This window comes from Anas platyrhynchos, chromosome 30, assembly GCF_047663525.1.
Source record: "Anas platyrhynchos isolate ZD024472 breed Pekin duck chromosome 30, IASCAAS_PekinDuck_T2T, whole genome shotgun sequence".
NCBI classification, from domain to species: Eukaryota; Metazoa; Chordata; class Aves; order Anseriformes; family Anatidae; genus Anas; species Anas platyrhynchos.
The window spans coordinates 5,906,470-5,934,339 of record NC_092616.1 but is presented as its reverse complement, the minus strand read 5'-3'; the positions used below and the strand labels follow the sequence as shown (position 1 = coordinate 5,934,339).

Below are 27,870 nucleotides of genomic sequence, written 5' to 3'. Positions count from 1 at the left end.
CACCCCATATATTCCATGGGGCACCCCATAGATTCCATGGGGCGCCCCACAGAATCTATGGGGCGCCCCATAGATTCTGTGGGGCGCCCCATAGATCCCATCACCCCCCAAAAAAGCCCATGGAGCCCCCCATAACCCCCATGGAGCCCCCCATATCCCCCATGGGGCACCCCATAGATTCCGTGGGGCGCCCCACTGAATCTATGGGGCGCCCCACGGAATCTATGGGGCGCCCCATAGATTTTGGGGGGGGGTCTCTTACCCTCCGTCCACCTGGGCCAGGCTGGAGCCGAAGGAGCCGCCGGGGGGGCCCCGAAAAGCGACCGCCCCCTCCTCGTCCAAGAGGGCGCCCAACTTGGGGGGCAGCGCTATGGGGCAGGGGGGGGGGGGGGGGGCACCCTCGTTACCCCCCCCTCAGCCCCATAAGTTTTTGGGGACCCCCCCCCCAAAAAAAAATCCCACCCCACACCCTCAAATTTTAGGGATTCGCCCCCAAATTTTTGCCCCCCCCCCCAATTTTGGGGACCTCCTCCCAATTTTGGGACCCCACACACACAATTTTGGGGTCCCCCTCCCAAATTTTGGGACCCTCCCAATTTTGGGGACCCCCCCCAAAAAATATCCCACCCCACACCCCCAAATTTTAGGGATTCGCCCCCAAATTTTTGCCCCCCCCCCCCAATTTTGGGGACCTCATCCCAATTTTGGGACCCCCCCCCCAATTTTGGGGACCCCCTCCCAAATTTTGGGACCCCCCACAATTTTGGGGCCCCCCCCAAAAAAAATATCCCACCCCACACCCCCAAATTTTAGGGATTCGCCCCCAAATTTTTGCCCCCCCCCAATTTTGGGGACCTCCTCCCAGTTTTGGACCCCCCCCACACAATTTTGGGGACCCCCTCCCAAATTTTGGGACCCCCCACAAATTTTGGGGACCCCCCTCCCAAAAAAATCCCACCCCACACCCCCAAATTTTTCGTATTCAACCCCAAATTTTGGGACCCCCCCAAATATTGGGACCCCCCGCCAATATTGGGACCCCCCCACACACAATTTTGGGGACCCCCTTCCAAATTTTGGGATCCCCCACAATTTTGGGGACCCCCCTCCCAAAAAAACCCACCCCACACCCCCAAATTTTGGGGATTCGCCCCCAAATTTTTGGGACCTCTCCCAATTTTGGGGACCCCCTCCCAGTTTTAGGGACCCCCCGCAAATTTTGGGGACCCCCTCCCAAGTTTTGGGACCCCCTCCCAAATTTTGGCCCCCCCCCCAAAAAAAATCCCACCCCACACCCTCAAATTTTTGGGATTCACCCCCCAAATTTTGGGGATTCAACCCCAAATTTTTGGGATTCACCCCAAATTTTGGGACCCCCCCAAATTTTGGGACCCCCCATGCAATTTTTGGGACCCCCCCCGCAATTTTTGGGACCCCCCCCACAGTTTTTAGGACCCCTCCTCCCCCCGTGAGCCCTCCCCCCAGGTACTCCAATTTTGGGGACCCCCCCCCCCAAAAAAAATAAAAATAAAAAATTAAGAAAAGTCCCGTTTTTGGCTTTTTTTGCCCCAAAATTACCGGCGCCGAGGGCGGCGAGCAGCACCCATGGGTGCATGGCGGGAAGGAGAAGTGGGGGGGGGGGGGGTCGCGGGTGGAGGAAGTGGTGATAAAAAATGGGCCGGAAAAGGTGAAATGGACCCAAAAAAGGGAGAAATGGACCCGAAACTGGAGGTGGGGCCCGGGGGGGGGAGGGGAAGCGAAAGGAGGGGGAGGGGAGGCGGCCGAAATGTGGGGAAATTGACCCAAAATTAAAGGGGGGGGAGGGGGGAGGAATTGGCCAAAATGGGGAGGAAAAGGGGGAAAATGATAAAAATGGGGAGAAAGTGAAAGAAATGGGGAGAAAGGGGAAAAATGGGGAGGAGTGAGGAGAAATTGATAAAAATGGGCAGAAATTGATGAAAATGGGCAGAAATTGATAAAAATGGGCAGAAATTGATAAAAATGGGCAGAAATTGATAGAAATGGGCAGAAATTGATAAAAATGGACAGAAATTGACAGAAATGAGCAGAAATGGGCAGAAATTGACAGAAATGGGCAGAAATGGGCAGAAATGAGTGAGAAAATGAAGGAAATGGAGAAAAGTGGAGAGAAATGGAGTGAAAAAATGAAAGAAATGAGGGAAATGGACAAAAATGGGCAAAAATTAAGTGAAAAATGAAAGAAATGAGGGAAATGGACAAAAATGGGCAGAAATGGAGTGAAAAAGTGAAAGAAATGAGGGAAGTGGGCAAAAATGGGCAGAAATGGAGTGAAAAAGTGAAAGAAATGAGGGAAATGGACAAAAATGGGCAGAAATTAAGTGAAAAATGAAAGAAATGAGGGAAATGGGCAAAAATGGGCAGAAATTAAGCGAAAAATTAAAGAAATGAGAGAAATGAACAAAAATGGGCAGAAATGAAGTGAAAAAGTGAAAGAAATGAGGGAAATGGGCAAAAATGGGCAGAAATTAAGTGAAAAAGTGAAAGAAATGAGGGAAATGGACAAAAATGGGCAGAAATAAAGTGAAAAAGTGAAAGAAATGAGGGAAATGGGCAAAAATGGGCTGAAATTAAGTGAAAAAGTGAAAGAAATGAGGGAAATGGACAAAAATGGGCAGAAATGGAGTGAAAAAGTGAAAGAAATGAGGGAAATGGGCAAAAATGGGCAGAAATGAAGTGAAAAATGAAAGAAATGAGGGAAATGAACAGAAATTGGCAGAAATTGAGTGAAAATGAAGGAGATTGTCAGAAATTGACAGGAATGGAGTGAAAAGTTAAGGAAATTGATAAAAATGGACAGAAACTGAGTGAAAATTAAGGAAAATGATAGAAATGGACAAAAAATTGAGAGAAGTGGACAGAAAATGAGTGAAAATTAAGGAAATGGACAGAAATTGGCAAAAAGGAGAGAAATGGTCAGAAATTGGAGGAAATTGGCAGAAATTGACAGAAATGGACCCAAAAGGGGAGAAACTGAAAGGAATTGAGTGGAATTGGCAGAAATGGAGTGAAATGGACCCAAAACGGAGATGGACCCAAAATGGGGTGAAATTGACCTAAAGGGGAGTGAAATTGACCGAAAATGGCCAAAATTGGCCTAAAAAGGAGGAGGATGGGGGGGAATTGGCAGAAATCGGAGGAAATTGACCCAAATGGGGGGAAATTGGTCCAAAAGGGGGGGAGGGGGAGAAATAGCCCCCAAAAATACGGGAAATGAGCAAAAAAATGAGGGGGTGGGGGAAATGGCGAGAAAGGAGAGGAAATGGCCCCAAAATAGGTGAGAAAAAAAAAAAAAAGGAGTGAAATTGAAAGAAATTGTGTGAAAGCGAAAGAAAGGGACAAAAATAGACCCCAAAGCGGGGAGAAATTGAAAGAAATGGGGTGAAACGGCCCCAAAAAGGTGAGGGGAGAGCCAAAAAGGGGGGAAATGGGCAAAAATTGAGGGAAATTGGCTGAAAATGGGGGAAATTGGCTGAAAATGGGGGAAATGGGCTGAAAATGGGGGAAATGGGCTGAAAAATGGGGGAAATTGACCCAAAAAGGGGGGGAGAATTGGAAGAAAATGAGCAAAATTGATAGAAATTGGCAGAAATGGGGGAAATTTGACCCAAAAAATGTGAAATTCACCCAAAAGAAAAAGAAATTGGCAGAAATCAAGTGAAAGGGACCCAAAAAGGGAGGGGGAAGTGAAAGTAGTGAAATAGACCCCAAAAAAGAGGAAATTGGACCCAAAAGGGGGAGGAATTGGCTGAAATAAAGGGGAATTGGCTCCCAGAACCCCAAAAGGGGGGGAATTGTCCCCAAAAGTGAGGGAAAAGTGCCCCCAAATGGCTGAAATCGGCCCCAAAGTGAAGGGAACAGACCCAAAACCAGGTGAAATGGCCCCAAACGGTTGAAATTGACCAAAAATGGGAGAAATCAACCCTGAAAATGTGGTGATGTTGGGGAGGGGGGAAAGTGACCCAAAAGGGGGAGAAATGGCCCCAAAACTGGGAGAAATCAGCCCAAAACTGGGAGAAGTGGCCCCAAAAGGGAGGGAATTGGCCCCAAACGGTTGAGGCCGCCCCCAAAATCGGGTGAAATTGCCCCAAAACGGGACCCCAAAACTGGGAGAAGTGGCCCCAAAACTGGGAGAATTCACCCCAAAACTGGGAGAAGTGGCCCCAAAAGGGAGGGATTTGGCCCCAAACGGCTGAGGCCGCCCCCAAAATCGGGTGAAATTGCCCCAAAACGGGACCCCAAAACTGGGAGAAATCACTCCAAAACCAGGAGAAATCGCCCCAAAACTGGGAAAAATGGCCCCAAAAAGGGGATAAAGTGACCCAAAAGGGGAACAAAGTGACCCAAATCTGGGAGAAATCACCCCAAAACCGGGAGAAATTGCCCCAAAACCGGGAGAAATCGCCCCAAAATCGGGTGTAATTGCCCCAAATCTGCGAGAAATGGCCCCAAAATCCTGGCGAAATGGCCCCAAAACTGGGAGAAGTTGCCCCAAAAGGGAGGGAATTGGCCCCAAACAGCTGAGGCCGCCCCCAAAATCGGGTGAAATTGCCCCAAAACGGGACCCCAGACGCTGCGGTTGTGCTGCCGGTGATTTATTGCCCGTGCTCGGCCGCGTGTGCCCGGTGCCGTGTCCCCTGCCCCATAGATCCTGCCCCATAGATCCTGCCCCATAGATCCCCCTGCCCCATAGATCTCCCTTCCCTGCCCCATAGATCCTGCCCCTGCCCCATAGATCCTGCCCCATAGATCCTCTCCTGCCCCATAGATCCTGCCCCATAGATCCTGCCCTGCCCCATAGATCCTGCCCCATAGAACCACCCCCTGGCCCCATAGATCCACCCCTGGCCCCATAGATCCCCCCCTGCCCTATAGCTCACCCCTGCCCCATAGATCCCGCCCCATAGATCCCCCTACCCCATAGATCCACCCCTGGCCCCATAGATCCCCCCCTGCCCTATAGCTCACCCCTGCCCCATAGATCCCGCCCCATAGATCCTGCCCCATAGATCCCACCCCATAGACCCTGACCCATAGATCCTGCCCCATAGATCTGACCTGCCCCATAGATTCTGCCCCATAGAACCTGCCCCATAGATCTGATTTGCCCCATAGATCCAACCACCTGCCCCATAGATCCTGCCCCATAGATCCCCCCTGCCCCATAGATCCTGCCCCATAGATCCCCCCTGCCCCATAGATATGACCTGCCCTATAGATCCTGCCCCATAGAACCACCCCCTGGCCCCATAGATCCCCCTGCCCCATAGATAACCCCATAGATCCCCCTGCCCCATAGATCCTGCCCCATAGATCTGATCTGCCCCATAGATGCTTCCCCTGCCCCACAGATCACTCCCTGCCCCGTAGATCCTGCCCCATTGATCCCACCCCATAGATCCTGCCCCATAGATCCCCCTTCCCTGCCCCATAGATCCACCCCTGACCCCATAGATCCACACCCTGACCCCATAGATCCCCCCCTGTCCCATAGATCCTTCCCCTGCCCCATAGATCCTGCCCCATAGATCCTCTCCTGCCCCATAGATCCTGCCCCATAGATCCTGCCCTGCCCCATAGATCTCCCTTCCCTGCCCCATAGATCCAACCAGCTGCCCCATAGATCTGACCTGCCCCATAGATCCTGCCCCATAGATCCTGCCCCATAGATCCCCCTTCCCTGCCCCATAGATCCTGCCCCATAGATCCTGCCCCATAGATCCCCCTTCCCTGCCCCATAGATCTACCCCCTGACCCCATAGATCCTTCCCCTGCCCCATAGATCCCGCCCCACAGATCCCGCCCCATAGATCCCGCCCCATAGATCCCCCTAAAACCTTTGGCTTGTGCAAGCAAAGAGCGAGCGCGCCCCACAGATTCCCCCCCCCGCCCCAGTTCCTCCCAGTTCCAAACTGGGAGGAACTGGGACCCCCCCGGGGGGGGTTGTGGGGCATCTATGGGGCAGCCCCACACTTATGGGGCTGCCCCACTGATCCCCGAACCCCACGGGTGAAGGCAACGGTGAACGGAAGGCACTTTGAAGACCCAAGGACCCCCATGGGGTGGTCTTGGGGTCACGTGGTGGTTGTGGGGTGGCCGTGGGGCATCTATGGGGCAGCCCCATAAGTGTGGGGCACCCCACTGATCCCAGATCTTGATCTTTTCAGCCTCGAAGCCCCATGAGATGCCTTCAAGACCAGGTCCACCATGGAGAACGTCTTATGGGGGTCCCGTTGGACGTTCTCATGATGGTTTTGGGGTACCTATGGGATATCTATGGGGCAGCCCCATAAGTGTGGGGCACCCCACTGATCCCAGATCCCCATCCCTTAGGTCCTGAAGCCCCATTAGATGCCTTCAAGACCCCATCCATCACAAAGAACATCCAACGGGCCCCCCATAAAACATTCTCGTGGTGGTTTTGGGGTCTCCAGGGCCTATCTATGGGGCAGCCCCATAAGTGTGGGGCACCCCATTGATCCCAGATCTCCATCCCTTAGGTCCTGAAGCCCCATTAGATGCCTTCAAGACCAGATCCATCAAGGAGAACGTCCCATGGGGGTCCCGTTGGACGTTCTCATGGTGGTTTTGGGGTCTCCAGGGCCTATCTATGGGGCAGCCCCACAAGTGTGGGGCACCCCACTGACCCCAGAACCCCATCTTCTTGGCCTCGAAGCCAAACGAGATGCCTTCAAGACCACGTCCACCAAGGAACCCAAGGAACGGGACCCCCATGGGACGTTCTCTTGTTGTTTTTGGGGTGTCCATGGGATATCTATGGGGCAGCCCCCCAAGTGTGGGGCACCCCACTGATCCCAGATCCCCATCCCTTAGGTCCCGAAGCCCCATGAGATGCCTTCAAGACCCCATCCACCATGGAGAACATCCAATGGGGGTCCCGTTGGACATTCTCTTGTTGTTTTTGGGGTACCTATGGGATATCTATGGGGCACCCCATAAGTGTGGGGCACCCCACTGATCCCAGATCCCCATCCCTTAGGTCCTGAAGCCCCATTAGATGCCTTCAAGACCACATCCATCACGAAGAACATCCAACGGGCCCCCCATAAAACATTCTCGTGGTGGTTTTGGGGTACCTATGGGCTATCTATGGGGCGCCCCATAAGTGTGGGGCACCCCATTGATCCCAGATCTTGATCTTCTCAGCCTCGAAGCCCCATGAGATGCCTTCAAGACCCCATCCATCACGAAGAACATCCAACGGGCCCCCCATAAAACGTTCTCATGGTGGTTTTGGGGTCTCCAGGGGCTATCTATGGGGCAGCCCCATAAGTGTGGGGCACCCCATTGATCCCAGAACCCCATCTTCTCAGCCTTGAAGCCCCATGAGATGCCTTCAAGACCAGATCCATCAAGGAGAACTTCCCATGGGGGTCCCGTTGGACGTTCTCATGGTGGTTTTGGGGTCTCCAGAGGCTATCTATGGGGCAGCCCCACAAGTGTGGGGCTCAGCCGAAGAGGCGGCGGTAGCAGGGCTGGCAGTAGGGCTTCCCCTCCTGCTCCTGGAAGGTTCCCTTGGCCAGGGGCCGGAGGCAGAAGGCGCAGACGAAGTGCTCGGGGTGGAAGCGCTGGGCCATGGCGGTGACGCAGCGCCCGGCGATGGGCTCCCCGCAACCCCCGCACCGGGACCCCCGGCGGGCGGGGAGGTGGCGCTCGCAGTAGGGGTGGCCCCGCTCCTCGTAGAAGGTGCCGCCGGCGAAGGGGGCGAGGCACTCCTTTTTTTGGGGGAAAAAAATGCGGTTTTGGGTCTTTTGGGGGAAAAAGGGGAGGTTTCTGGGAAAAAAGGGGGGTTTTGGGGAAAAAAGGGGGGTTTTGGGGGAGATTTGGGGGAAAAAAGGGGGTTTGGGTTTTTTTGGGGGGAAAAAAGGGGGTTTTGGGGGGAAAAAGGGGGTTTTGGAGGAGATTTGGGGGAGTTGGAGGGGATTTGGGGAAAAAAGGGGGTTTTGGGGGAAAAAAGGGAGTTTTGAGGGGAAAAAAGAGGGGTTTGGGCAGAAAAAAGGGGGATTTGGGGGAGTTAGAGGGGGATTTGGGGGGGTTTTGGGGGGAAAAAAGGGGGGGTTGGGGGCGATTTGGGGGAAAAAGGGGGGTTTGGGGGGAAAAAAGGAGGTTTTGGGGGAGATTTGGGGGAGTTGGAGGGGGGTTTGGGGGAAAAGGGGGAATTTTGGGGGAAAAAGGGGTGTTTGGAGGGGTTTTCAGGGGTTTGGGGGGAAAAAAAGGGATTTTGGGAAAAAAATGGGATTTGGGGGGGTTTGGGGGGAAAAAAGGGGAGGTTTGGGGAAAAAAATGTTTTTTTTTTTGGAAAAAAGGGGAGGTTTGGGGGGGATTTGGGGGGGATTTTGGGGAAAAAGGGGTGGTTTGGGGGGTTGTTGGGGGGGGTTGGGGGGTTTTGGGGGGGATTTGGGGGGAGTTGGGGGAAGTTGGGGGGAAAAAAGGGGGGGTTGGGGGGGTTTTGGGGGAAAAAGTGGGGGTTTGGAGGGGTTTTGGGTGGGTTTTGGAGGGTTTGGGGTGGGATTGTATTCAAGGATTTGGGGACATTGAAGATTTGGGGACATCAAGGATTTGGGGACATCGAGGATTTGGGGACATTAAGGGCATGGGGACATCGATGACCAAGAAATGGGGAGATATTTGGAGAACGTCAAGGATTTGGGGACATCGAGGATTTGAGGACGTTGAGGATTTGGGGACGTTGAGGATTTGGGGACATCGATGGCCAAGGACCATGGGGACATCAAGGATTTGGGGACGTTGATGATTTGGGGACGTTGATGATTTGGGGACATCAAAGATTTGGGGATGTCGAGGATTTGGGGACGTCAAGGATTTGGGGACATCAAGGGCATGGGGACATCGATGGCCAAGAAATGGGGAGATATTTGGGGAACGTCAAGGATTTGGGGACATCGAGGATTTGGGGACATCGATGGCCAAGGAACATGGGGACATCAAGGATTTGGGGTCATCGAGGATTTGGGGACATTGAGGATATGGGGACATTGATGGCCAAGGACCATGGGGCCATCAAGGATTTGGGGACATCAAGGATTTGGGGACATCGAGGATTTGGGGACATCAAGGATTTGGGGACATTGAGGATATGGGGACATTGATGGCCAAGGACCATGGGGCCATCAAGGATTTGGGGACATTGAGGATTTGGGGTCATCGAGGATTTGGGGACATCAAGGATTTGGGGACATTGAGGATTTGGGGTCATCGAGGATTTGGGGACATTGAGGATTTGGGGACATCGAGGATTTGGGGACGTTGAGGATTTGGGGACATCGAGGATTTGGGGACATTGAGGATTTGGGGTCATCAAGGATTTGGGGACATTGATGATATGGGGACATTGAAGGCCAAGGAACATGGGGACATCAAGGATTTGGGGACATCAAGGATTTGGGGTCATCGAGGATTTGGGGACATTAAGGGCATGGGGACATCGATGACCAAGAAATGGGGAGATATTTGGAGAACATCGAGGACTTGGGGACATCGAGGATTTGGGGACGTTGAGGATTTGGGGACATCAAGGATTTGGGGACATCGAGGATTTGGGGTCATCGAGGATTTGGGGACATTGAGGATATGGGGACACTGATGGCCAAGGACCATGGGGACATCAAGGATTTGGGGACATTAAGGGCATGGGGACATCGATGACCAAGAAATGGGGAGATATTTGGGGAACGTCAAGGATTTGGGGACGTTGAGGATTTGGGGACATCGAGGAATTGGGGACATCGAGGATTTGGGGACATCGATGGCCAAGGAACATGGGGACATCAAGGATTTGGGGACATCAAGGACATGGGGACATCAACGCCGGCCCTACAACCCCAAGGAGGTGACAATGGGTGGCAGGAGGTGACAATGGGGGACAGGGGGTGACAGGGGGGTGACAGGGGGGTGACAGGGGGTGACAGGGGGTGACGGGGGGGTGACAGGGGGGTGACGGGGGGGTCTCACCCGGCAGACGAAGCACTCGGGGTGCCAGAGGCCCTGTAGGGCGGCGATGTAGCCCTCTAGGATCGGGCGCCCGCAGCCCCGGCAGCGGCTGGAGAAGAGCTCGGCGAAGTCCCGGCGGCAGTAGGGCTGCCCGTCCTTCTCCAGGAAGCCTTTGGGGGGGGACGTTGGGGACGTCACCGGGGGCGTTGGGGACATTAATGGGGTCAATGGGGACGTCAATGGGGGTTTTGGGGTCATTGGGGACGTCAATGGGGGCGTTGGGGGCATCAATGGGGGCGTTGGGGGTGTCAATGGGGTCATTGGGGACATCAATGGGGTCATTGGGGTCATTGGGGACGTCAATGGGGGTGTTGGGGGTGTCAACGGGGGCATTGGGGGCGTCAACGGGGGTGTTGGGGTCATTGGGGACATCTATGGGGGCGTTGGGGGTGTCAACGGGGGCATTGGGGGCGTCAACGGGGGTGTTGGGGTCATTGGGGACATCTATGGGGGCATTGGGGACATCCCTGGGGTCATTGGGGTCATTGGGGGCGTCAATGGGGTCACTGGGGACATCTCTGGGGACGTTGGGGGCGTTGGGAACGCCAACGGGGGCATTGGGGTCGTTGGGGACGTCAATGGGGTCATTGGGGTCATTGGGGACGTCAATGGCATCAATGGAGTCATTGGGGACATCAATGGGGGCATTGGGGACATCAACGGGGTCATTGGGGTCATTGGGGACGTCAACAGGGTCACTGGGGACATCTCTGGGGGCGTTGGGGTCATTGGGGGTGTCAATGGGGGCGTTGGGGGCGTCAATGGGGTCATTGGGGATGTCAATGGGGTCATTGGGGGCGTTGGGGACGTTAATGGGGGCGTTGGGGTCATTGGGGGTGTCAACGGGGCATTGGGGATGTCAATGGGGGCGTTGGGGACATCAATGGGGTCATTGGGGACATCAACGGGGGTGTTGGGGTCATTGGGGACGTCCATGGGGGCGTTGGGGACGTCAATGAGGTCATTGGGGTCATTGGGGACATTAATGGGGTCGTTGGGGTCATTGGGGGTGTCAACGGGGCGTTGGGGGCGTCAATGGGGGCGTTGGGGAAGTCAACGGGGGTGTTGGGGGCATTGGGGACATTAATGGGGGCGTTCGGGACATCCCCGGGGACATTGGGGTCATTGGGGATGTCAATGGGGTCGTTGGGGTCATTGGGGACATCAATGGGGGTTTTGGGGTCATTGGGGGTGTCAACGGGGGCGTTGGGGAAGTCAATGGGGGCGTTGGGGGCATCAATGGGGTCATTGGGGTCATTGGGGACATCACCGGGGATGTTGGGGGTGTCACCAGGGGCATTGGGGACGTTAATGGGGTCGTTGGGGTCATTGGGGGTGTCAATGGGGTCATTGGGGACATCAACGGGGTCATTGGGGACGTCAATGGGGGCGTTGGGAACGTCAACAGGGTCATTGGGGACATCAACGGGGGCGTTGGGGTCATTGGGGACATCAATGGCATCAATGGAGTCATTGGGGACATCAATGGGGGCATTGGGGACATCCCCGGGGGGCGTTGGGGTCATTGGGGACGTCAATGGGGGCGTTGGGGGTGTCAATGGGGTCATTGGGGACCTCAACAGGGGTCTTGGGGTCATTGGGGGCGTCAATGGGGTCATTGGGGACATCCCCGGGGGGTGTTGGGGTCATTGGGGACATCAATGGGGTCATTGGGGGCGTCAATGGGGTCATTGGGGATGTCAATGGGGTCATTGGGGGCGTTGGGGACGTTAATGGGGGCGTTGGGGTCATTGGGGGTGTCAACGGGGCATTGGGGATGTCAATGGGGGCGTTGGGGGCGTCAATGGGGTCATTGGGGACATCAACGGGGGTGTTGGGGTCATTGGGGACGTCAACAGGGTCACTGGGGACATCTCTGGGGGCGTTGGGGTCGTTGGGGGTGTCAATGGGGGCGTTGGGGGCGTCAATGGGGTCATTGGGGGTGTCAATGGGGTCATTGGGGTCATTGGGGATGTCAAAGGGGGCGTTGGGGACATTAATGGGGGCGTTGGGGACATCCCCGGGGGTTTTGGGGTCGTTGGGGGTGTCAATGGGGGCGTTGGGGAAGTCAACAGGGGCATTGGGGACATCAATGGGGTCATTGGGGGCGTTGGGGACATCAAAGGGGTCATTGGGAACATCAACACGGGTCTTGGGGTCATTGGGGACGTCAATGGGGTCATTGGGGTCATTGGGGATGTCAATGGGGGCGTTGGGGGCGTCAGTGGGGACGTTGGGGTCATTGGGGACATCAACGGGGGCATTGGGGTCATTGGGGACATCAAAGGGGGCGTTGGGGACATTAATGGGGTCACTGGGGGCATCAATGGGGTATTGGGGATGTCAATGGGGTCATTGGGGTCATTGGGGACATCCCCGGGGGGCGTTGGGGTCATTGGGGACATCAATGGGGTCATTGGGGACCTCAACAGGGGTCTTGGGGTCATTGGGGGCGTCAATGGGGTCATTGGGGACATCAGTGGGGTCAATGGGACACTGGGGACACTGTTGGGGACATTGGGGTGGTCAACGGGGACATTGGGGACATCGATGACATCATTAAGGACATCGATGACATCATTAGGGACATCGATGACGTCACTGGGGACATTGATGACGTCACTGGGGACATTGGGGACATCAACGGGGACACGGGGACGCGGAGGCCACCGCGGGGACCCGATGGGACAAGGGGACGCCGGGAGGGGGACACGGGGTGGGGGGGGGGGTCCCAGGGGTGCCACCGGGTCCCAGGGGTGTCCCCGGGGTGTCCCCGAGGTGTCCCCGGGGTGTCCCCGAGGTGCCACCCACCCTCGTCACCGAAGGGCTGCCCGCAGTGGGTGCAGCAGAAGTGCTCGGGGTGCCAGGTCCTGTCCAGCGCCGTCACCATTTTCTGGGGGGGGAGGAGGGGGGGACATCGCTGATGGCCCCTATAGACCCTATAGACCCCACAGACCCCTAGAGACCCCTATAGACCCTATAGACCCCATAGATCCCCTATAGACCCCACAGACCCCTATAGACCCCTATAGACCCTATAAACCCCTATAGACCCCATAGATCCCCTATAGACCCTATACACCCCCTATAGACCCCTATAGACCCCATAGATCCCCCATAGACACTGTAGACCCCTATAGACCCCATAGATCCCCTATAGACCCCCTATAGACCCTATACGCCCCCTATAGACCCCTATAGACCCCCTATAGACCCTACAGACCCCTATAGACCCTACAGACCCCTATAGACCCCTATAGACCCCTATAGACCCCATAGACCCTATAGACCCCTATAGACCCCATAGATCCCCTATAGACCCTATAGACCCCTATAGACCCCATAGATCCCCTATAGACCCTACAGACCCCTATAGACCCCTATAGACCCCTATAGACCCCATAGACCCTATAGACCCCTATAGACCCCATAGATCCCCTATAGACCCTATAGACCCCTATAGACCCCATAGATCCCCTATAGACCCTACAGACCCCTATAGACCCCTATAGACCCCTATAGACCCCATAGACCCTATAGACCCCTATAGACCCCATAGATCCCCTATAGACCCCATAGACCCCTATAGACCCTATAAACCCCTATAGACCCCATAGATCCCCTATAGACACTGTAGACCCCTATAGACCCTACACGCCCCCCATAGACCCCTATAGACCCTATCTACCCTTATAGACCCTATAGACCCCCTATAGACCCTACAGACCCCTATAGACCCTATAAACCCCTATAGACCCCATAGATCCTCTATAGATGCTGTAGACCCCTATAGACCCTATACACCCCCTACAGACCCCTATAGACCCTATATACCCTTATAGACCCTATAGACCCCCTATAGACCCCATAGACCCTATAGACCCCTATAGACCCCATAGATCCCCTATAGACCCTATAGACCCCTATAGACCCCATAGATCCCCTATAGACCCCATAGACCCCTATAGACCCTATAAACCCCTATAGACCCCATAGATCCCCTATAGACACTGTAGACCCCTATAGACCCTATACACCCCCCTATAGACCCTATATACCCTTACAGACCCTATAGACCCCCTATAGACCCTACAGACCCCTATAGACCCTATAAACCCCTATAGACCCCATAGATCCCCTAGAGACACTGTAGACCCCTATAGACCCCTATAGACCCCCTGTAGAACCTATAGACCCTACAGACCCCTATAGACCCTATAAACCCCTATAGACCCTATAGACCCCCTATAGACCCTATAAACCCCTATAGAACCTATAGACCCCCCATAGACCCCTATAGACCCCCCATAGACCCCTATAAACCCCCCCCAAAGACCCCTATATACCCCCACACACCCTAAATATCCATATGTATATAGAGACCCTATAGACCCCATAACGCCCACACCCCTATAGACCCCGTACCCCCTAAATCCCCTATAGCCCCCCCCCCCAAACCCCCTATATCCCCTACACCCCCCCCAGACCCTATATCCCCCATACCCCCCCACACCCCCTATAGACCCCATAGCCCCCCCCTCGCCCCCTATACCCCCCCCCCATCCCCTATAGACCCTATAGACCCTATAGACCCTATAGCCCCCTACTCACGTGCAGCACGGGCTGCCCGCAGCGGGCGCAGGTGGGGGCGCCGGGGGGGCCGCAGCGGGAGCACCCCGAAAGCCGGGGGGGGCTCGAGGGGGTCACCTGGGGGGGGGCAGAGACCCCAAAAGTTAATTTTGGGGTGAAATACCCTAAAAGTGGAGGCGGGGAACCCAGAAGTTCATTTTGGGGTGAAAAACAGCAAAAACGGTGGCGGGGAACCCAAAAATTCATTTTGGGGTAAAATACAGCAAAAGCAGTGGCGGGGACACCAGAAGTTAGTTTTGGGGTAAAATACCCTAAAAGTGGTGGTGGGGAACCCAAAAGTTTATTTTGGGGTAAAATACCCTAAAAGTGGTGGTAGGGAACCCAAAAAGTTAATTTTGGGGTAAAATACCCTAAAAGTGGTGGCGGGGACACCAAAAGTTTATTTTGGGGTAAAAAACACCAAAAGTGGTGGTGGGGAACCCAAAAGTTAATTTTGGGGTGAAATACCCTAAAAGTGGAGGCGGGGAACCTAAAAGTTAATTTTGGGGTAAAAAACACCAAAAGTGGTGGCGGGGACCTCAAAAGTTAATTTTGGGGTAAAAAACATCAAAAGTGGTAGTGGAGAACCCAAAAGTTAATTTTGGGGTAAAATACCCTAAAAGTGGTAGTGGAGAACCCAGAAGTTTATTTTGGGGTAAAAAACACCAAAAGTGGTCGTGTGGACTCCAAAAGTTAATTTTGGGGTAAAATACCCCAAAAGCGGTAGCGGAGACCCCAGAAGTTTATTTTGGGGTAAAATACCCTAAAAGTGGTGGCGGGGACTCCAAAAGTTAACTTTGGGGTGAAATACCCTAAAAGTGGAGGCAGGGAACCCAAAAGTTTATTTTGGGGTAAAATACCCTAAAAGTGGTGGTGGGGAACCCAAAAATTCATTTTGGGGTAAAAAACACCAAAATTGGTGGTGGGGAACCCAAAAGTTAATTTTGGGGTGAAATACCCTAAAAGTGGAGGCGGGGAACCTAAAAGTTAATTTGGGGGTAAAAAACAGCAAAAACGGTGGCAGGGAATCCAAAAGTTCATTTTGGGGTAAAAAACACCAGAAGTGGTGGCGGGGACACCAAAAGTTTATTTTGGGGTAAAATACCCTAAACGTGGTGGCGGGGAACCTAAAAGTTTGTTTTGGGGTAAAAAACGCCAAAAGCGGTGGCAGGGACCTCAAAAGTTAATTTTGGGGTAAAAAACATCAAAAGTGGTAGTGGAGAACCCAAAGTTAATTTTGGGGTAAAATACCCTAAAAGTGGTAGCGGGGAACCCAGAAGTTTATTTTGGGGTAAAAAACACCAAAAGCGGTAGCGGAGACCCTAGAAGTTTATTTTGGGGTAAAATACCCTAAAAGTGGTGGTAGGGAACCCAAAAGTTTATTTTGGGGTAAAATACCCTAAAAGTGGTGGTAGGGAACCCAAAAAGTTAATTTTGGGGTAAAATACCCTAAAAGTGGTGGCAGGGACACCAAAAGCTTATTTCGGGGTAAAAAACACCAAAAGTGGTGGTGGGGAACCTAAAAGCTTATTTTGGGGTAAAATACCCTAAAAGTGGTGGTGGGGAAACCAAAAGTTTATTTTGGGGTAAAAAACAACAAAAGTGGTGGCGGGGAAACCAGAAGTTTATTTTGGGGTAAAAAACACCAATTTGGGGTCACTCCGGATTTGGGGTGACCCCATTTTGGGGCAATCCGGATTTGGGGTCACTCCTAAATTTGGGGTCACCCCATTTTGGGATGATCCGGATTAGGGGTGATCCCATTTTAGGGTTGACCCCATTTGGGGTCATTCCTAAATTTGGGGTGACCCCAATTAGGGGTTGTCCAGATTCGGAGTCACTCCAGTTTTGGGGTCACCCCATTTTGGGTCATTCCTAAATTCGGGGTCACTCCATTTTGGGATAATCCGGATTTGGGGTCACTCCTAAATTTGTGGTGGCCCCATTTTGGGGTGATCCGGATTTGGGGTCAATCCATTTTGGGGCAATCTGGATTTGGGGTCACTCCTAAATTTGGGGTGACCCCATTTTGGGGTGATCCGGATTTGGGGTCACTCCTAAATTCGGGGTGACCCCATTTTGGGGGCAATCTGGAACCAGAATCACTCCAATTTTGGGGTCACCCCATTTTGGGGCGATCCGGATTTGGGGTCACCCCATTTTGGGGCAATCCAGATTCGGAGTCACTCCATTTTTGGGGTGACCCCATTTGGGGTCACTCCTAAATTCGGGGTCACCCCATTTTGGGGTCACTCTGGATTTAGGATTACCCCATTTTGGGGCAATCTGGATTTGAGGTCACTCCTAAATTTGGGGTGACCCCAATTTGGGGTGATCCAGATTCGGAGTGACTCCATTTTTGGGGTGACCCCATTTGGGGTCACTCCTAGATTCGGGGTCACCCCATTTTGGGGTCACTCTGGATTTAGGATGACCCCATTTTGGGGCAATCTGGATTTGGGGTGACCCCATTTTGGGGTGATCCAGATTTGGGGTCACTCCTAAATTTGGGGTGACCCCATTTTGGGGTGATCCGGATTTGGGGTCACTCCTAAATTTGGGGTCACCCCATTTTGGGGCAATCCAGATTCGGAGTCACTCCATTTTTGGGGTGACCCCATTTGGGGTCACTCCTAGATTCGGGGTCACCCCATTTTGGGGCAATCCGGATTTGGGGTCACTCCTAAATTTGGGGTGACCCCAATTTGGGGTGATCCAGATTCGGAGTGACCCCATTTTAGGGTTGACCCCATTTGGGGTCACTCCTAAATTTGGGGTGACCCCATCTTGGGGCAATCCGGATTTGGGGTCACTCCTAAATTTGGGGTGACCCCATTTTGGGGCAATCCGGATTTGGGGTCACTCCTAAATTTGGGGTGACCCCATTTTGGGGTGATCCAGATTCGGAGTCACTCCATTTTTGGGGTGACCCCATTTGGGGTCACTCCTAAATTGGGGGTCACCCCATTTTGGGGCAATCCAGATTTGGGGTCACTCCTAAATTCGGGGTCACCCCATTTTGGGGTCACTCTGGATTTAGGATGACCCCATTTTGGGGTGATCCGGATTTGGGGTCACCCCAATTTGGGGTGAATCCGGATTTGGGGTCACTCCTAAATTTGGGGTGACCCCATTTTGGGGTGATCCGGATTTGGGGTCACTCCTAAATTTGGGGTGACCCCATTTTGGGGCAATCCAGATTCGGAGTCACTCCATTTTTGGGGTCACCCCATTTGGGGTCACTCCTAAACTCGGGGTGACCCCATTTTGGGGCAATCCAGATTTGGGGTCACTCCTAAATTCGGGGTCACCCCAATTTGGGGTCACTCTGGATTTGGGTTGACCCCATTTTAGGTTCGACCCCATTTTGGGGTGATCCGGATTTGGGGTCACCCCAATTTAGGGTGAATCCGGATTTGGGGTCACTCCTAAATTTGGGGTCACCCCATTTTGGGGTCACTCTGGATTTAGGATGACCCCATTTTGGGGCAATCTGGATTTGGGGTCACTCCTAAATTTGGGGTGACCCCAATTTGGGGTGATCCAGATTTGGGGTGACTCCATTTTAGGGTTGACCCCATTTGGGGTCACTCCTAAATTCGGGGTCACCCCAATTTGGGGTCACTCTGGATTCGTGTTGACCCCATTTTAGGTTCGACCCCATTTTGGGGTGATCCGGATTTGGGGTCGCCCCAATTTGGGGTGAATCCGGATTTGGGGTCACTCCTAAATTCGGGGTGACCCCAATTTGGGGTGAATCCGGATTTGGGGTCACTCCTAAATTTGGGGTGACCCCAATTTGGGGTGAATCCGAATTTAGGACCACCCCACTTTATTACCCCCCCCCCACCCTCCGTATTCACCCCCACCCCAAAAACCCCCTAAAAACCCCCCAAAAAAAACCCAAACCCCAAAACCTTTCCTCCCACCACCCCAAAAAAAAACCCCAAAATCGCCAAAAAGCCCCAAAACGCCCCAAAACGCACCCCCTGGCGCTTGAGGTCCTCCTGCAGCAGCCCCAGCATGGAGTCGAGGCTCTCCCCGGGGGGGGGCCCCCCAAATTTTTTGGGGGATTTTGGGGCGACCCCAAAACCCCCCGGACCCCGCAGGTTGAAGTCGGAGAGCGAGGCCATCAGCTTGTCCAGCTCCTGGGTGGCCGTGGAGGCCGGGAGGGGAGGGCTGTTTTGGGGTGAAATCAGGGGATTTAGGGTTTTTTACTTTTTTATTACTTTTTTTTAGGGTGTTTTGGGGTGGAATTTATCATTTTTTATAGGTGGAAGACCTCAAAATTTTGAGGTTTCAGCCTTTTTTTTAGGAGTATAAAATGGTGGAGGTTGGATCCAAGGCCAGTTTTTTGGAGGCCAAGAAGGTTTTGGGGTGAAATCATGGGATTTAGGGTTTTTTAGTTTTTTTAAAATTTTTTTCAGGGTGTTTTGGGGCAGAATTTATCATTTTTGTAGGAGAAGGACGTCGAAATTTGAGGGGTTTGGTCCTTTTTTTGGAGGACAAAATGGTGGTGGTTGGATTTGAGGCTCGTTTTTTGGAGGTCAAGAAGGTTTTGGGGTGAAATCGTGGGATTTAGGGTTTTTTACTTTTTTTTAATTTTTTTTTAGGGTGTTTTGGGGCGGAATTTATCATTTTTGGAGGGGAAGGACCTCAAAATTTTGCGATTTTGGCCTTTTTTTTGGAGGCCGAAATGGTGGTGGTTGGATTTGAGGTCTGTTTTTTGGAGGTCAAGAAGGTTTTGGGGTGAAATCATGGGATTTAGGGTTTTTTAGTTTTTTTTTATTTTTTTTTAGGGTGTTTTGGGGCGGAATTTATCATTTTTGGAGGGGAAGGACCTCAAAATTTGGAGGTTTCAGCCTTTTTTTTGGAGGACAAAATGGTGGAGGTTGGATTTGAGGTCTGTATTTTGGAGGCCAAGAAGGTTTTGGGGTGAAATCGTGGGATTTAGGGATTTTAGGGTTTTTTTTAGGTTTTTTTAGGGTGTTTTGGGGCAGAATATATATTTTTTATAGGGGGAATATCTCAAAATTTGGAGGTTTTGGCCCTTTTTTTGGAGGACAAAATGGTGGTGGTTGGATTTGAGGCTCGTTTTTTGGAGGCCAAGAAGGTTTTGGGGTGAAATCGTGGGATTTAGGGATTTTAGGGTTTTTTTTAGGTTTTTTTAGGGTGTTTTGGGGCAGAATATATATTTTTTATAGGGGGAATATCTCAAAATTTGGAGGTTTTGGCCCTTTTTTTGGAGGACAAAATGGTGGTGGTTGGATTTGAGGCTCGTTTTTTGGAGGCCAAGAAGGTTTTGGGGTGAAATCGTGGGATTTAGGGTTTTTTAGGGTTTTTTTAGGGTTTTTCGGGGTGTTTTGGGGTGGAATATATCTTTTTTGGAGGGGAAGGACCTCAAAATTTGGAGGTTTCAGCCTTTTTTTTGGAGGACAAAATGGTGGAGGTTGGATTTGAGGCCCGTTTTTTGGAGGCCGAGAAGGTTTTGGGGTGAAATCGTGGGATTTAGGGTTTTTTAGGTTTTTTTTTTAGGGTTTTTCAGGGTGTTTTGGGGTGGAATATATATTTTTTGTAGGAGAAAGACCTCAAAATTTGGAGGTTTTGGCCCTTTTTTTTAAGGACAAAATGGTGGTGGTTGGATTTGACGTCTGTTTTTTGGAGGCCGAGAAGGTTTTGGGGTGAAATCGTGGGATTTAGGGTTTTTTAGGTTTTTTTTTTAGGGTTTTTCAGGGTGTTTTGGGGTGGAATATATATTTTTTGTAGGAGAAAGACCTCAAAATTTGGAGGTTTTGGCCCTTTTTTTTAAGGACAAAATGGTGGTGGTTGGATTTGACGTCTGTTTTTTGGAGGTCAAGAAGGTTTTGGGGTGAAATCGTGGGATTTAGGGTTTTTTAGTTTTTTTTAGGGTTTTTTAGGGTGTTTTGGGGCGGAATTTATCTTTTTTGGAGGGGAAGGACCTCAAAATTTGGAGGTTTCAGCCTTTTTTTTGGAGGACAAAATGGTGGAGGTTGGATCCGAGGCCAGTTTTTTGGAGGCCAAGAAGGTTTTGGGGTGAAATATAGGGATTTAGGGTTTTTTAGGGTTTTTAGGGTGTTTTGGGGTGAAATATAGGATTTTTTTTCTGGGGGAAAACCTCAAAATTTTGGGATTTTGACCTTTTTTTTAGAGGCCGAAATAGTGGTGGTTGGATTCGAGGCCCGTTTTTTGGAGGCTGAGAGAGTTTTGGGGTGAAATATAGGGTTTTGGGGTAAAAACAGCCAAAATGGGTGGTTTTTTGGGGTGAAATCCCCCAAATTTGGGGTTTTTGGGGTCGCTCACCGGGGGGGGGGTTCCTCGTCCGCGGGCTCCGTCCTCGGGGGGGGAGGGGCCTGGGCCAGGAGCTCGTCTGGGGGGGCAGAAGATTTTGGGGTGAAAAAGGGGGATTTTGGGTCAATGTAGGGTTTTGGGGTGAGAAAAGGGGGTTTTGGGGTCAATGAAGGGTTTTGGGGTGAGAAAATGTGATTTGGGGTCAGTAAGGGAGGATTTGGGGTGAAAAGGGGGGTTTGGGGTGAAATAAGAGGGTTTGGGGTCAAGGAGGGGGTTTTGGGGTGAAAATGGGGATTTTGGGGTCAATGAAGGGTTTTGGGGTGGGAAAAGGGGGTTTTGGGGTCAATGAAGGGTTTTGGGGTGAGAAATGGGGGTTTTGGGGTCAATGAAGGGTTTTGGGGTGAGAAAAGGGGGTTTTGGGGTCAATGAAGGGTTTTGGGGTGAAAAAATGGGTTTTGGGGTGAGAAATGGGGGTTTAGGGTCAATGAAGGGTTTTGGGGTGAGAAATGGGGATTTTGGGGTCAATGAAGGGTTTTGGGGTGAGAAAAGGGGGTTTTGGGGTTAATGAAGGGTTTTGGGGTGAGAAAAGGGGGTTTTGGGGTTAATTTAGGGTTTTTGGGTGAGAAATGGGGGTTTTGGGGTCAATGTGTTGGGATTTTGGGTCAATTTGCTGGGATTTTGGGTCAATTTAGTAGGATTTTGGGTCAATTCAGTGGGATTTGGGGTCAAATTAATAGGATTTTGGGTCAATTTAGTAGGATTTGGGGTCCCGGGGACATTTTGGGGGTCAATCGGTTGGAATTTGGGGTAATTTATTGGGATTTGGGTCAATTTGTTGGGATTTGGGGTTAATTTGTTGGGATTTTGGGTCAATTTGTTGAGATTTTGGGTCAATTTCTTGGGATTTGGGGTCAAATTAATAGGATTTGGGGTCAATTTAGTAGGATTTGGGGTCCCGGGGACATTTTTGGGGCTAATTCTCTGGGATTTGGGCGGATTTGGGGTCCGGGGGGTTTTTGGGGTGGCCGAAGCCGTTTCCGGGGTCGCCGGGGCGGGTTTTGGGGCGGATTCGGGGGATTTGGGGTCAAAATAATAGGATTTTGGATCAATTTAGTAGGATTTGGGGTCTTGAGGACATTTTGGGGGTCAATCGGTTGGAATTTGGGGTAATTTATTGGGGTTTGGGATAATTTGTTGGGATTTGGGGTTAATTTGGGTGGATTTTGGGTCAATTTGGTGGGATTTTGGGTCAATTTCTTGGGATTTGGGGTCAAATTAATAGGATTTTGGGTCAATTTAGTAGGATTTGGGGTCTTGGGGACATTTTTGGGGCTAATTCTCTGGGATTTGGGGTCCGGGGGGTTTTTGGGGCGGCCGAAGCCGTTCCCGGGGTCGCCGGGGCGGGTTTTGGGGTGAATTCGGGGGATTTTGGGTACCTGCGATGCAGCTGTGGGTGGCGCTGAGGTCCCGCAGGAGCCGGTCCAGGTCCCCCAGGCCGGGGGACGGGGGCGGGCGGGGGGCGGGGGGCTTCTGCACGGCGCTGGGGGCGGCCCCAAAACCCCATAACCCCGTGACCCTATAACCCTGTGACCCCATGACCCCATAGCCCCGTGACCCCATAATCCCCCAAATCCTATAACCCTATAACCCCATAACCCCCAATGACCCCATGACCCCACAACCCCATAACCCCCGACCCCATAACCCTGTGACCCCATAACCCCACCCCATGACCCCCGACCCCATAACGACCCCATAACCCTGACCCCATGACCACATAACCCCATAACCCCATAACCCCTGACCCCATAACCCCTGACCCCATAACCCCATGACCCCATAACCCCTGACCCCATAACCCCATGACCCCATAACCCCATAACCCCCTAACCCCTGACCCCATAACCCCATGACCCCATGACCCCTGACCCCATAACCCCCTGACCCCATAACCCCGCCCCCATGACCCCATAACCCCTGACCCCATAACCCCAAAACCCCAAAACCCCATAACCCTGTGACCCCATAACCCTGACCCCATAACCCCATGACCCCATAACCCCTGACCCCATAACCCTGACCCCATAACCCTGTGACCCCATAACCCCATAACCCCTGACCCCATAACCCCATAACCCCTGACCCCATAACCCCATAACCCCTGACCCCATAACCCCTGACCCCATAACCCCTGACCCCATAACCCCATAACCCCTGACCCCATAACCCCTGACCCCATAACCCCATGACCCCATAACGCCCGACCCCATAACCCCTGACCCCATAACCTCACCCCCTGACCCCAAAACCCCAAAACCCCAAAACCCCATAACCCCGTGACCCCATAACCCCTGACCCCATGACCCCGTGACACCATAACCCCATAACCCCATAACCCCATGACCCCATGACCCCATAACCCCATGACCCCATAACCCCATGACCCCATAACCCCTGACCCCATAACCCCATGACCCCAACCCCATAACCCCATGACCCCATGACCCCATAACCCCCGACCCCATAACCCCATGACCCCATAACCCTGACCCCATAACCCCCGACCCCATAACCCCATGACCCCATAACCCTGACCCCATAACCCCCGACCCCATAACCCCATGACCCCATAACCCCATGACCCCATAACCCCTTGACCCCATAACCCCTGACCCCATAACCCCATGACCCCATAACCCCATAACCCCATGACCCCTGACCCCATAACCCCCAACCCCATGACCCCATAACCCCATGACCCCATAACCCCATGACCCCATGACCCCATAACCCCATAACCCCCGACCCCATAACCCCATGACCCCATAACCCCTGACCCCATAACCCCCTGACCCCATAACCCCATAACCCCCGACCCCATAACCCCATGACCCCATAACCCCCTGACCCCATAACCCTGTGACCCCATAACCCTGACCCCATAACCCCATAACCCCAAAACCCCAAAACCCCAAAACCCCATAACCCCTGACCCCATAACCCCGTGACCCCATAACCCCATAACCCCAAAACCCCATAACCCCATAACCCCCTGACCCCATAACCCCTGACCCCATAACCCCCTGACCCCATAACCCCATAACCCCATGACCCCATAACCCCTGACCCCATAACCCCATAACCCCATAACCCCATGACCCCTGACCCCATAACCCCTGACCCCATAACCCCCTGACCCCATAACCCCATAACCCCATGACCCCATAACCCCTGACCCCATAACCCCATAACCCCATAACCCCATGACCCCTGACCCCATAACCCCATGACCCCATAACCCCTGACCCCATAACCCTGACCCCATAACCCCGTGACCCCATAACCCCTGACCCCATAACCCCGACCCCATGACCCCTGACCCCATAACGACCCCTGACCCCATAACGACCCCGTACCTGTACACTTGGTCCCTCTCCGACCCCACAGCCGGGGGCGAGCTCGGGGGCTGGGGGGCGGCACGCGAAGGGTTAACGGCTCCCCCCCCCCGACCCCAAAAAGGCCCCAAATAACCCCAAAACGGCCCCAAAATCCCCAAACGGCCCCAAAGAACCCCAAAAGACCCCAAAAGGCCCCAAAAGGCCCCAAAAGACCCCAAAAACCCCTAAATCCCAAACGACCCCAAAAACCCCAAATGACCCCAAAATCCCCAAAGACCCCAAAAGACCCTAAATGACCCCCAAAACCCCAAATGACACCAAATGACCCCAAAATCCCCTAAATCCCCAAAGCCCCCTGACCCCTATTGACCCCAAAAGACCCCAAAAGGCCCTCAAAGACCCCAAAAGACCCCAAAAGACCCTAAATCCTAAATGACCCCAAATACCCCAAACGACCCCAAATAACCAAAGACCCCAAAAGACCCTAAACAACCCCAAAACGCCAAATGACCCCAAATGACCCACAAATCCCCTAAATCCCCAAAGCCCCCCGACCCTTATTGACCCCAAAAGACCCCAAAAGGCCCCAAAAGACCCCAAAATTTCCTAAATCCCAAACAATCCCAAACGACCCCAAAATCCCCAAAGACCCCCAAAAGACCCTAAATGACCCCTAAAATGCCAAATGACCCCAAAATCCTAAATACCCCAATGACCACAAAAACCCCCAAAACCCCAAAGACCCCCAAAACCCCAAAGACCCCAAAAGACCCCAAAATCCCCTAAATCCTAAACGACCCCAAATAACCAAAGACCCCAAAAAACCCTAAACGACCCCAAAAACCCCAAATGACCCCAAAATCCTAAATACCCCAATGACCCCAAAATACCCTAAATCCCCAAAGCCCCCCGACCCTTATTGACCCCAAAAGACCCTAAAAGGCCCCAAAAGGCCCTCAAAGACCCCAAAAGACCCCAAAATCCCCTAAATCCCAAACGACCCCAAATACCCCAAATGACCCCAAATAACCAAAGACCCCAAAAGACCCTAAACGACCCCAAAAAGACCCCAAAATCCTAAATATCCCCAATGACCCCAAAAACCCCCAAAACCCCCAAAACCCCCAAGACCCCAAAAGGCCCCAAAAGGCCCCAAAAGACCCCAAAAGGCCCCAAAATCCCCTAAATCCCAAACGACCCCAAATACCCCAAATGACCCCAAATACCCTAAAACCCCAAATGACCCCAAAAACCCCAAATGACCCCAAATGACCCCAATATCCCCTAAATCCCTAAAGCCCCCCGACCCGCATAGACCCCAAAAGACCCCAAAAGGCCCCAAAAGACCCCAAAAGACCCCAAAATTCCCTAAATCCCAAACGACCCCAAATACCCCAAACGACCCCAAATAACCAAAGACCCCAAAAGACTCTAAACCCCAAAAACCCCAAATGACCCCAAATGACCCCAATATCCCCCAAATCCCCAAAGCTCCCCAACCCCCATTGACCCCAAAAGACCCCAAAAGACCCCAAAATCCCAAAAGACCCTAAACGACCCCAAAAACCCCAAATGACCCCAAATGACCCCCAAATCCCCTAAATCCCCAAAGCCCCCCAACCCTTATTGACCCCAAAAGACCCCAAAAGGCCCAAAAGACCCCAAAATTTCCTAAATCCCAAACGACCCCAAAATCCCCAAAGATCCCAAAAGACCCTAAACGACCCCAAAAACCCCAAATGACCCCAAAATCCTAAATACCCCAATGACCCCAAAATCCCCTAAATCCCCAAAGCCCCCCGACCCTTATTGACCCCAAAAGACCCCAAAAGACCCCAAAAGGCCCTCAAAGACCCCAAAAGACCCCAAAATCCCCTAAATCCCAAACGACCCCAAATACCTCAAACGACCCCAAAAGACCAAAGACCCCAAAAGACCCTAAACGACCCCAAAAAGACCCCAAAATCCTAAATACCCCAATGACCCCAAAAACCCCCAAAACCCCCAAAACCCCAAAGACCCCAAAGACCCCAAAAGGCCCCAAAAGGCCCCAAAAACCCCAAATGAACCCAAATGACCCCAAAATCCCCTAAATCCCCAAAGCCCCCCGAACCCCATAGACCCCAAAAGACCCCAAAAGGCCCCAAAAGACCCCAAAAGACCCCAAAATCCCCTAAATTCCAAACGACCCCAAAATCCCCAAAGACCCCCAAAAGACCCTAAATGACCCCAAAAACCCCAAATGACCCCAAAATCCTAAATACCCCAATGACCCCAAAATCCCCTAAATCCCCAAAGCCCCTCGACCCTTATTGACCCCAAAAGACCCTAAAAGGCCCCAAAAGGCCCCAAAAGACCCCAAAAGACCCCAAAATCCCCTAAATCCCAAACGACCCCAAATACCCCAAATGACCCCAAAGACCCCAAAAGACCCTAAACGACCCCAAAAAGACCCCAAAATCCTAAATACCCCAATGACCCAAAAACCCCCAAAACCCCCAAAACCCCAAAGACCCCAAAAGGCCCCAAAAGGCCCCAAAAGGCCCCAAAAGGCCCCAAAAGACCCCAAAAACCCCTAAATCCCAAACGACCCCAAATACCCCAAACGACCCCAAATAACCAAAGACCCCAAAAGACCCCAAACAACCCCAAAAACCCCAAATGACCCCAAATGACCCCCAAATCCCCCAAATCCCAAAAGACCCCAAAAGATCCCAAAATCCCAAACAACCCCAAATGACCCCAAAAACCCCAAATGACCCCCAAATCCCCAAAGATCCCAAAAGACCTTAAATACCCCCAAAACCCCAAATGACCCCAAAAGGCCCCAATATCCCCTAAATCCCCAAAGCTCCCCAACCCCCATTGACCCCAAAAGACCCCAAAAGACCCCAAAATCCCCTAAATCCCAAATGACCCCAAATACCCCAAATGACCCCAAAATCCCCAAAGAGCCCAAAACATCCTAAATACCCCAAAAACCCCAAATGACCCCAAAAGGCCCCAATATCCCCTAAATCCCAAAAGACCCCAAAAGGCCCCAAAAGGCCCCAGAAAACCCAAAAGACCCTAAACGACCCCCAAAACCCCAAATGACCCCAAAATCCCCTAAATCCCAAACGACCCAAAATACCTCAAACAACCCCAAATATCCCAAAAACCCCAAATGACCCCAAAAACCCCAAATGACCCCAAATGACGCCAATATCCCCTAAATCCCCAAAGCTTCCCAACCCCCATTGACCCCAAAAGACCCCAAAATCCCCTAAATCCCAAACGACCCCAAATACCCCAAATGACCCCAAATACCCTAAAACCCCAAATGACCCCAAAAACCCCAAATGACCCCAAATGACCCCAATATCCCCTAAATCCCCAAAGCCCCCCGACCCTTATTGACCCCAAAAGACCCCAAAAGGCCCCAAAAGACCCCAAAAGACCCCAAAAGACCCCAAAAGACCCC

The 27,870-nt window shown here is 52.3% G+C and overlaps 2 protein-coding genes across 2 annotated transcripts in view; both read right to left on the bottom strand.

The window, feature by feature from the left end:
* The window catches only part of LOC139999860 (integrin alpha-M-like), a 58,409-nt gene extending 56,703 nt beyond the window's left edge, over window positions 1-1,706 (bottom strand). The window contains exons 1-2 of the mRNA XM_072029488.1: window positions 1,579-1,706; window positions 263-368 (exon numbers count right to left, since the gene is read on the bottom strand). Of these exons, the coding sequence (XP_071885589.1) occupies window positions 263-368; window positions 1,579-1,615 (143 nt within the window). The 5' untranslated portion in view covers window positions 1,616-1,706. The remainder of the gene's footprint in view (window positions 1-262; window positions 369-1,578) is intronic.
* A 1,853-nt stretch (window positions 1,707-3,559) lies between these two features.
* TGFB1I1 (transforming growth factor beta 1 induced transcript 1) overlaps window positions 3,560-27,870 on the bottom strand; it is a 29,021-nt gene continuing 4,710 nt past the window's right edge. Inside the window, exons 3-10 of the mRNA XM_072029527.1 lie at window positions 24,426-24,475; window positions 22,446-22,549; window positions 21,022-21,088; window positions 18,687-18,879; window positions 14,683-14,778; window positions 12,883-12,964; window positions 10,033-10,181; window positions 3,560-7,775 (exon numbers count right to left, since the gene is read on the bottom strand). Of these exons, the coding sequence (XP_071885628.1) occupies window positions 7,509-7,775; window positions 10,033-10,181; window positions 12,883-12,964; window positions 14,683-14,778; window positions 18,687-18,879; window positions 21,022-21,088; window positions 22,446-22,549; window positions 24,426-24,475 (1,008 nt within the window). The 3' untranslated portion in view covers window positions 3,560-7,508. The remainder of the gene's footprint in view (window positions 7,776-10,032; window positions 10,182-12,882; window positions 12,965-14,682; window positions 14,779-18,686; window positions 18,880-21,021; window positions 21,089-22,445; window positions 22,550-24,425; window positions 24,476-27,870) is intronic.